General features: G+C 42.9%; 1 protein-coding gene across 1 annotated transcript in view; it reads left to right on the forward strand.

Moving 5' to 3' along the window:
* Positions 1 to 7,439, forward strand: part of LOC133983001 (potassium/sodium hyperpolarization-activated cyclic nucleotide-gated channel 2) — a 12,696-nt gene extending 5,257 nt beyond the window's left edge. Inside the window, exons 2-9 of the mRNA XM_062421908.1 lie at positions 705 to 911; positions 1,232 to 1,445; positions 1,752 to 1,913; positions 2,741 to 2,959; positions 3,620 to 3,766; positions 3,877 to 4,117; positions 4,317 to 4,481; positions 4,923 to 7,439. Coding sequence (XP_062277892.1) covers positions 705 to 911; positions 1,232 to 1,445; positions 1,752 to 1,913; positions 2,741 to 2,959; positions 3,620 to 3,766; positions 3,877 to 4,117; positions 4,317 to 4,481; positions 4,923 to 7,426 — 3,859 coding nt within the window. The 3' untranslated portion in view covers positions 7,427 to 7,439. The remainder of the gene's footprint in view (positions 1 to 704; positions 912 to 1,231; positions 1,446 to 1,751; positions 1,914 to 2,740; positions 2,960 to 3,619; positions 3,767 to 3,876; positions 4,118 to 4,316; positions 4,482 to 4,922) is intronic.
* Positions 7,440 to 11,270: the final 3,831 nt, after the last annotated feature.

Here is an 11,270-nt window from a genome sequence, read left to right on the forward strand (position 1 = left end):
ACTTTGGATTATCACTTAAACTTCACAAATAAATATATGGCTATTTTCCCTAGAATTTAATACTTTGTTTACTCTTGTTTTCCAAGATTTTTCTGGAGCTGTTTCAACACCGACAATGATGCATGTCATTCTATTCAGCTCCTCTATTTCCTTCATGCATTGCATTGTGGGAGAATAGTGTGCATCAACGCTGCACTCAAATATCTGCGGTACTTTGCGTGCATACTCTCTGATTCATTTTGTCACTTTTCCAAGTCAAGTGATACTACATACATTACCAAGGTCCTCATACCATTAAGTGTCCCGGGAAGTCAATCCAGTAAACCAGTTATTGACATTTGACAAGTCACTGAATGTAAAACACAAGTGTAATCAATAAATGGACTTACTGGTTTACTGGAACGGTCTATTGGGATGCTTAATGGTGTGAAGCCAGTGTAAAATGTTATTAGTATCACCTATGTTTTTCCTGTAGTGAAGTGTCAATATGTCTGCTGTGAAAAAAGCATTATTAACTTTATTATTTACACCTGTGGTTTTCCTAAAGTGTCTTTTGTGAAAAAAGCCTATTAGCAAATATGTATATTTAAGAACATAAGAAATGGAGGAAAATAAATAAACAGTCTTTCAGTACAGCCCTACAGACATATTTACGCTAACAGAGATGCAGTCGAACACAGCTGAATAAGTCTCTCTCCGTCTAGGTTCTACTGGGACCTGCTGATGTTAATGCTGATGATGGGGAACTTAATCATCCTGCCAGTGGGCATCACGTTCTTTAGAGAGGAGAACACTCCTTCGTGGATCATCTTCAATGTGGTCTCAGACACTCTTTTCATGGTCGACTTGGTTCTCAACTTCCGGACCGGCATCATTAAGGAAGACAACACTGAGATACTGCTCGACCCCAGGTCAGTAGAAACGTGTGAAAGGTGTCAGGATTGTTTATGTGTGTGTGTACGGTTGAGAATATCAACACACACAGCAGCTCTGTTTTCTCAATTTAAATGTGCTCTTCTGGCCATCTGCTGGGTTTGTATTCAAACAAATTCATGTGTGAGATTTGAAAGGTGACATGCAGCCAGTGGCAGAGCTTTGTACACGTTCCAGCTCCGTTCCTGCTGAATATTAATTAGAGGTGTTTTATGCCAAGCAAATGTTGGAATCAAATCCATAAAGCTGGTTTGCCAAATGAGGAATGTCACTGGTCCTCCATCTTTCTCTCACTCAGGGCGATCCGCCAGAACTACCTAAAGAGCTGGTTCCTTGTGGACTTTGTGTCATCCATCCCGGTGGACTACATCTTCCTGATGGTGGACAGTCTGGACTCTGAGGTCTACAGGACAGCCAGGGCGCTGCGTATCTTCCGCTTCACTAAAATCCTGAGCCTGCTGCGGCTGCTCCGCCTTTCCAGGCTTATCCGCTACATCCACCAGTGGGAGGAGGTGAGAAACAGAGATGGAGAAACAGACAGCAGAGTCAAAAGGAAAGAGATGTTTATGTGAAAGAAGTAGCTCAAAACCCATAAATATTTAAGGTATGACTCATCACAAGCTATTTTCTTATGAAATAGTATTTTTTAGGATAGAATCACCACCATATTTGGATTTTTTTACTTTCCAAAATGGATATTGAACAACATTGAAACGATATCCTTTAGTTTCACCTGTGATTTTTCAAGTAAAACCTAAAACACCTCACCTGCCCTCTCCACCCATCTTTTTCTTACCCCTCCCTCTGTTCCTCCTCAGATCTTCCACATGACCTATGACCTTGCCAGTGCCATGGTGAGGATTGTGAATCTTATTGGTATGATGCTGCTGCTGTGCCACTGGGATGGCTGTCTCCAGTTCCTTGTCCCCATGCTACAGGACTTCCCTCCTGACTGTTGGGTTTCTAAGAACCTGATGGTGGTGAGTCTCTTACTTGCAGTTTGTATATATGCATGTATGTTCATGTGTTTGTCTGTATTATTCTTAACATCCTTCTGTGAATGAGCTTATTGTGTGATGAACTAAAAAAGATACAATGTTCAGTTTGAATTAAATTAAAACACACAAAGAGATATCTCAGCATGTTTGAACAGGGTGCACAATATTTATTTCAGATTCTGAAAGGCCTGGTTTGGTGTTATCTGTGTGTGTGCAAAGTGAGGATGTTTATCAGATTTAACATTGTTTGTTCTTTATCTGCGTTAATTGGCTCATGCAGCGACATGTCCAGTTGGAATAAAATTGACTGTCATCATCACCAAAAAAAAAAAAGATTGTCCAATTAAAACCTCACCAGAGATCAGGTGGACGTGTGAACGCATGCAATCAGTCGAAGGCCTAGGGATCTGCTGGAGATTTTGTCACGTGCATGTAGGCATACAGACAGCACAGCTGTATGAATAGCTGACTCATGTCTCAGTTGTTGCCTGGGTGACTGTTGCTAAGCAGGTTGATGCTGGGATTTTCCCTTGAGAAAGTCCCCTAATCTGTTGGACCATTAACATCTTAGTAATTGGTCTCACACACAACCTAAAACAGAAGGGTGCACACAAGCAAATAGAAGTTGGTCTTATTTATTTAATAATGTATGATGGCTTCCCTTTTATTGTCTGTGTGGTTATACTATACAAATTGATTTTGCTGCCTTCATAGAAAGAATTTAGGAGCCTTGTTAATTAACACTTGAAACTTCTTTTACTCCCCTATCACTCTTGTTCTCCTCTTCTGTCTGTCCCTCCCACTCACAGAATGACACATGGGGAGTGCAGTACTCCTATGCTCTCTTCAAAGCCATGAGCCACATGTTGTGTATCGGGTATGGTGCCCAGGCCCCAGAAGGGATGACTGATGTGTGGCTCACCATGCTCAGCATGATCGTCGGCGCCACCTGCTATGCCATGTTCATCGGCCATGCCACCGCTCTCATCCAGTCACTGGATTCCTCGCGACGGCAGTACCAGGAAAAAGTGAAACATGACTCTCCATCTATTCATTTCTCTCTCTGTACTCTTTATATTTTAACAATTTAACTTGACTCATTCAGTTAATTTCTGACAGAGGCTGCACCCAATGATTATTTTCATTATTAATTTAATCTGTGGATTATTTCTTCAATTAACTGATCAGTTTTGAGTCAATGACATGTCATAAATAGTTAGAAATGTTTTTTCACATCTTTGAATTGCTTGCTTTGTACAGCCAACAGTCAAAAATGCAAAGATAAAGAGCTGAAATAGTTGATTAATTGACACAGTAAATTGCCAACTATTTTCATAATGTAAAAAATGTCTTTCCTAGAAAATGCCAAATATTCCCTCAATCCATTGAGTCAGAGGATGGGCTGCTTTTCTGTCTCTTATGTGATCACAAATTGGATATCTTTGGATTTTCAACTGTCAGATGGATTAAGCACTTTCAAAACATAACTGTGATGTTTTTGCTTGATTGTATTATCATTATCAAAATAGCTTTGAAAACATTTTTGTTGTCAGTCAATTAATTTACTAAATGTTTCAACACACTTTTAGACCAAAGCTAAAACATTTATGATCTTTTCCTTTTAAAGTGTGCTGTGTGTTTTTGCACATCCCTCACCTGTGCACATGTGTGCTTGTGTGTTATTGCAGTACAAGCAGGTGGAGCAGTACATGTCATTCCACAAGCTTCCTGCAGATTTCCGGCAAAAGATCCATGAGTACTATGAACACCGCTTCCAGGGTAAAATGTTTGATGAGGAGAACATACTGGGAGAACTCAGTGAGCCACTTAAAGAGGTAAAGAAATCAAAAGCACACACACATTTACACATGCAAACCACAAATGATGCGTTCATCCCCTGCAGCAAATCTCTTCCCTCCTCTCTTTATGGCTTTATGGCATCTAGGAGATTGTCAGCTTTAATTGCCGTAGCCTGGTGGCTAACATGCCACTGTTCGCCAACGCTGATCCCAACTTTGTGACCGCTGTGCTGACCAAGCTTCGCTTTGAAGTGTTTCAGCCTTCAGACTTTATCATCCGTGAGGGCACAGTTGGACGGAAGATGTACTTCATCCAACATGGACGAGTTAGTGTGCTGACCCGTGGCAACAAGGAAACCAAACTGAGTGATGGGTCTTACTTTGGAGGTGAGAATATCTAGAGTGGTTTATGAAGTTAAAGTTGTCCAGAATTGTCTGGGGAAGAGGATACTTAGCAAGGAGGTGGAAGATGAAAGTTGATGGTAGTTTAGATATACCGTAGGGTTCATTTATCTCACAGCCTTTCTTACTATTATTTGCCAAATCTGTTTTTTTCTCTTTTCATTGTCTCCCCTCCTGTATTCAGAGATCTGCTTGTTGACTCGTGGACGGAGGACAGCCAGCGTCCGTGCAGATACATATTGTCGCCTGTACTCTCTGAGTGTGGACAGTTTTAATGAGGTGTTGGAGGAACATCCGATGATGCGGCGTGCCTTCGAAACTGTTGCTGTTGACCGATTGGACCGTATTGGTAATGTGTTGATTTCTGATTTGCAAAGACATTTCTCTCAGCTTTTTATTTGGGCAGTGACTTAATTGTCCATTTAGCTTTTTAATTTTACAATCACCTTACCAAATATTTGCAATTATATAATTCTGCTAATTTTCTATGGCGTTTTGTAAGGCATTTTGTCAGCTGTATGGTCAGGGCTCAGCTTTGAAAACAGAGAAATAAAAGCTGGAATAATAAAAGATGAGCAATTTTCTCAGCAAAGAAAAAGCTTGAGGCTAATGCCCCATTTGTCTGCTATGTATTCAGCGGTCATCTTTAGCTTCAACAAACAGCTTTAGCTTCAACAGTCTTTAGCTTCACTCTTTCACTCCTATATCTGGAACTTGTTTCTACCCTTAATATCTCAGAAAGTCCTCATGGATTTTTTGTCATATTTTCCCTTCTCTTTCTCCTCTGCAGGCAGGAAGAACTCCATGCTCCTTCGGAAGTCATCCCAGGCCGGTTCACTGGGTGGCAGTATGGGTCGTGGTGGAGGTCGTGGTGGAGGTCCAGGGGCGGGAGGAAGTCTGGCAGCAGGCAGCCTGGGCTCCTGTGACAGCATGCTGGTGCAGCAGATTGTCAAACATGACAGCATGCCGGCCATGCAGGATGCCATTGCGGCTGCTGCAGCAGGAAGAAGCGGAGTCATGGGAGGAAGCGGCACAGTGTCTCCTAGGCCGCGCCCTGTCATCTGGGCACCGCTGGTTCATGCCCCCCTGCAGACTGCAGCTGCCACCAGTAATGTAGCCATCGCCCTCATGCACCAGCAGCAGCAACAACAGCAGCAGCTTCAGCAGTTGCAGCAGCATGCACTTGGAGGTGCTTTTTTCCTGCCCTCTCCTCTTGTCTCTCCTTCCCCCTCCGTCTCTTTCCCTCTGTCATCTCCTCGTGCCCCTGTGTTACAGTCCCTTCGCCCCTCTATGAGCTCCCTCATTGGGATGATGACAATGGGAGGAATGGGTGGCTTGTCCCCAAGAGGAGGATTTCCTGCCTCCCCCACGGCCATGTGCCCACCTGGTGGAGTCACTTCACCACCAATTGCCAAAACTCCACCCACTGCAGCCTCTTCTGTTCCAACTTCTGCCCAACAAGGAAGAACTGTTCATTATAGCCTCCGTCTCCAGGCTGATCATCCCTCAGTGACTAGTGGATCTTTTGGAACCCCAACAGGTGGAGGGCCAACAACTCCACCCCTCCACAAGGTACCTACCACCAACCCCCCTGCTGCTGCTGCCCCCTCAGATGGCAGCACTTCTGTGACAAGCCAGCAGGGAGCAAAAGTAGCTCTGTTACGTCATGGAGGAAACAGCTCTCAGGGTCTGCCAGCACTAGGCAGACTCACCCAGGAGGCGAGGCTGCTGTCCGCCTCACAGCCCACTCTGCCTCACCGCTCCTGGATGGGCGTGCAGCCTCATCCGCCCCTCCACAGGAAGGCCTCTGGTGGTAATTTGCTGCCGGCTCCTTTCCTGGCAGGGCAGTTAGCCAGAGGAAGCAGTGCGGGTATGCTGATCTCTAATGCTCCAGCACAGCTGCTAACAAATATACCATTTAATACACAAACACAAGCACAGGCTGCAGTTCCTATTCAGCCCACTATAGCACAAGCAATCTCTGCAAATACAGCTACGTACACACAGTCTGCCCCTCACACTTCCTCTATACCCACACCCACAGCTGCACACATGCCTTCTGCAGTTTCTTCCTCCTCTCTGAAGCAGACCCCACTTTCCTCTGCCACTCCTTCACCTTCACCCACTCCCTCGTCTCCTACTCCCATATTCACCCAGACACCTTGCCCAAAACCAATTCCAATGACCCCCTCTCGCTCCTCCTCGCCTCCTCCCTGCTCCACCCCTCCTTCAGCAGGAACAACCCCGCTGTCACTCTGTTCGACTCCCCGTCCCAAACCAATCACTGCACCTTCTCCCCGCTCTTCTTCTCCCTCTCCTTGCTCCACACCTCCTCCATCATCTGTTTCCACCCCTGTTCCTCTACCTCAAACATTCACGCCCAGGTCATCTCTTACCTCCTCCTCTCCCCCTTCTTCCTTGGTCACCTCTTCAACGCCACGTCCCCAGAGCCCCAGAGCGAAGGCGTCCAACACACATCCTTCTGCTTCTCCATTGTCTGGCCCCAGTCCTGCCCAAACCCCAATCCCCTCTCCGACTCTGGCTCAGGCCACACGCACCCGCACTTCGACCCCTTCCCAAACTCCAACGCAAATCCTCTCACCTGTTATCTCCCAAACCCCAACTCCTATCCAGACTCTGACCCCTACACCTTCCCCTCCTCCCATCCCTATTACATCTGTCCCCTCGCTGAGTAAATCCCAGAGTCCAACCCCGTGTTTGCAGCCCTCTGTCTTTAGCTCAGCCAGGGTTCCCACCCCGAGCCAGATCCCAAAACAGGCCTTGCCTCTAACCCCAACCCAACCTTCAGCTCTCTCCCCAGTACCCGCTAGCACTAGCATTCCCACCAAAGTAACTTTTTCAGTTCATCCTGTAAAGCAAACCCCTCCTGTCCTTACTCCAAGCCCCTCTTCAGGCTCGGTTCGTTCCACCAAACCAACTCCAGCAACAACTTTAGCCTCAACAACTCTGTGCCCAACCCCCAGCTCCACTAACCCCTCTTCTCATACCTCCACCACTACGACCACCATCTCTCCCAGTGTCTCTCCTGCATCTGCTCAACCCCCAAAACAAATGCCAACCGCCACAGCTGCCCCTGCCCACTCTTCAAACCCCTACGCACCCTCTACCCCTGCCAAGACCTCTCAGGCATCCACCGCTTCACCCACCCAGTCAGCACATGCAGCCACCCCTGCCAACACCACATCCCCTAAAGGGGGGAAAAAGGACCCCCAGCTGCCACTAGCCAGAAGAGACTCAGAGGGACTAAGACACAAACTGCCTGCCAACATGTAAAAAAAGAAGAAAATGTCATAGGATGTTGGACTTGTGTTGTGGCTGGTGCTGATTAGCAGAGCCATGGATATACAGAGTTGTATCAGAGTTGGCACCAGACATCCAATCTCATGATGACATGTACATGTTGTTTGCATTCACTCTAGGATGTGATTGTCTTAGAACATCAGGTGTTAATGTGACTCTCAATCACGTCATTGATCGATGAGAAAGACTCTTTGGATCAGTTGACTGGCTGGTTCAAGCTAAAAAAAAAAACAAACAATCCAAATATATACATACATATCTGTGTTAGTGATTGTTGGAGCAAGCAGGGGAGCTGAAGTGGAAATATGGCTCAGAATACAGAGAGCAATAGCTTTTTCTTGACAATGAAAACAGCAATACATGTGAAACATTTTCTCATCATGTAACAGTAAATGACAGAGAAGATGATAATAACAATATTCCTAATCATAACAATAATAATAATAATAATGATAAATGTGAGAAAATAATAAACATTCTGCTTTTGGGAAGAAAGCCTATTTTGGTGTCAGTTTCAAATGCAGGCAATAGAGCAGACACACTCTGGTTTCCAGCTCCAACACCCTCTTGTCTCCCATTCTTCACCAAAGTGTAATATTTTCTCATCAGAATAATAATAATTATAAGGATTTAGAGTTTAAAAATCATTGTAAAGTCATATGAATTTGAATAATTAGCAGCCGTCCACTGGTAGTTTTGTTGTCCCAGGTGTGTGGTGTTTAGTTTTTGAACAAATACAAACTTTTAAACTTACATGTTCACTCTGACAACTTCTGTAAATTGTATTGTTTTTTTTTCTTTATGTGTGTATGTGTGTGAGTGTGACACAAAATACTGCTCTGCTGTGCTCTGTGGCTAACCTGGTTTTGTTCCTCCCGGCTCCATGTAAATACGTGCCTCTCTGTGGGTCTGTTGTGTGCTTCCTCACTCCTCTGCTTCTTTGTATTTCATCCCTGTCTGTCTTGCCGCCTTTCATCTGATTTCACGGCTCTGGTCGCTAACAGTTTCTCTGACGCTCAGACACTCTGTTCCTCTCTCTCGGTTTCCCCGGCACTTTGCTCTCTGCTTCTATCAGCCTCATGTTCAGTTAGCAGTGTCCTCCTTCTGTCGCCACTACGACACCATTTCCAGTGATGTTTGATGTTTTGTGTGGGTAGCAACAAGGCTGTAATATTTCTGTCTTAACCCCTGATACCATGTTGCCTAGACTATATATTTAAGGACCAAATGTTTTATTTTTTATTTATCACAGCTTTAGCTTTTGAAAAGAAAAAAAGGCTAATAATGTCAAAATGATGATTTTGAGTGTGGCATTAAAAATTACAACAATGATTGTGGTCATGATTTGATGATGATGATGATGATGATGATGATGCTCAACAATCATGATGATGAAGATGATGATAGTGTATATCTGGATGGAAGAATAAAGCGGGTTTAGATATCATCTTGCTGAGTGTTGAGGCATGTGCTTGCATATAAGTTTCTGTCCTGTGTGCATGTGTGTATTTAAAATGATGTAGCAGTAAACACTGTAGTGACAGGAGATATGAAAGTAGCAGTATTCAAAATGTAGCAAATATTGATTTGTAATTCCTCTCAAACTTGAATGTCAATAAGCTGGACATGGACTTGAAACACCTGAATTTACTTTTTTTTGTTTCTTCAGCTTGACGCTGTTTAATGTAAGAGGCTGCAAATATGTTTTCTGTGTTTTTTTGTTTCCTCTTTTGTTTTGTTTTTAGAGATTTAAGAATTAAATCCAGAACTCATCATCAAAACCATTACAACCACGAAACAAATTAATGTTAAATCAACTAAATGGTTGGTTTGCCCAAATGTTAAAACTTGTCAAATAAAATTATAAATAAAATATAAATACATAGTAGAAAATAAAAACTCTCACTTACTTTTCGTGGTACCCACAGAAAACACTGTCAACAGTTTTCTTAAGAACTTGAAAATAAAAAATTATTATTATTTATTATAATTATTAGATTATATATAATTATTATTTCTAAATATAATTTTCCAATGGTGTAAACAGAACCAAAGCCAGGATTTTAGACATACTTACGTCATGAGTTCCTACAAGGCAATCCCAACCAGCCTCAGAATATTTAGACAGAAACGCAAATCAAAGTGTCTTAATTATTGTAAATATTTCACTCTGTCATATTTTATTTATATAGTTAACTGTTCCGTTATATTTTATTACATTTTATTTTCCAACATGAAAGTGCAAAAGCTGTTTCAAAACCTTCTCCACTCTACAGAGGCCTTCATTCATTAGCCTTATCTTGTTGACCTTAATCATAATGAATGTAAAACACTGGAATAATCCTATAAACACCTGGGTTTTTAATAATACATTGCAAACTCCCTGCAGGCTGTCAAAATCCTCAGAATTAAAAAAAAGTTGAAACCCCAGAGCCGATGCTTAATTAGTTAATTGATTTGTGGATTAGAAAATGAATTAGCATTTTGATAATCCTCACATTATGTTCTAGGACAGTGGTTCTCAACCTGGGGTTCAGGATCCCCACAAGGGGTCGCCAGATTAACCTAAGGTGTTGTGAGTTACGACAGGAAAGGACAACATAAAAATTAAAAAAGATTAAAATTTTGATCAAATTTTTTTGGTAATTTCAGTGGATTGACCCTTTAATTTGCACATTTTCATTTTACTTAACATGGATTACCTGGATGGATTATCAGACTACTGAGTACCAGTTGACTCGACTTGGAAGTCACCTTGGTGACTTGGATTTGGACTCATACATGATCTCTGAGGATTTGGGACTCAAGGTTCGGTGACTCAGCTACAACACTGATGTGCTGGAAAATAACTTCTTGTGCTGCCTGCTGTGTTTCGAGTGGTTACGAACTGTCTTTCCTCAGACTCCCAGTCCTGACTTCTGCTTACTGCTGCTCCTGGATCCCCAGCATTAATCCTGAACCTCTCAGCACAGGACAGGCACACTCATCTCCAAGGTTAAGCTTGTGAATGTGGGCACTTAAATCTCTCCCACTCTTGACTGGAAGCAAAGTAATATCTGCCTTCATGAGGATGGATTAAAGCCTCATTTACACACCTGATTCACCTTCCCTTCCTCCAATGTTCTACTTTTTTCTACCTTTCTCTCTGACATACATTTATTTTCCCTCTTCTCTCTCATTAATGTCCAAGGGGTTTCAACAGCCCTCCAGCCCACGTAGGCAGAGAAAGATAATTATCTTCACCGCTAGGAGTTAAGAGACATTAACTTATTGGGTTTTCACTTGTTATTATTTGCACACAGTTTGAACAGCCTGGGTGAGCCTCACAAAGCAGCATAAATGTGTCATTAAGAGGATGATTGCCACATGTTTTTTTTGTTTTTTTCATGCTTGGCAGTTGTGATCATAACTGAGGGGAGAGTTTTGTGGCTAAAAGCTGTGAAAGATGAGCACATGATTAACATGCTCAATTTTTACTCAGGTTTGTGTATTTTCAAATTGCAGAATTACAAGTTTAGCAGTGGAGGCCTCGTCCTGACCTGCTCTGTAGTGACCACTAGATGGAGATAACACTTTAACAATCAGATCTACACAGTAAGAAGAAGAATATGCATCTTACATAATTGCACCATTATTATTGCTGAAGTATGTCTGTTTTGCATATATAAGTGGATTAATCTTTCATTTATGATGAGAAAATTTAAATGTAAAGAGTACAGAGGCCAATGTGGAGCAAGGAGACTCTGGAAAAGGTTAATAATGGCAGACCAGCCTGGATTACCAGAGGTAGGGGGATAAACAGGACTGTAATTGCAGC

Source organism: Scomber scombrus, chromosome 7 (genome assembly GCF_963691925.1).
Source record: "Scomber scombrus chromosome 7, fScoSco1.1, whole genome shotgun sequence".
In the NCBI taxonomy this organism is placed as follows: domain Eukaryota; kingdom Metazoa; phylum Chordata; class Actinopteri; order Scombriformes; family Scombridae; genus Scomber; species Scomber scombrus.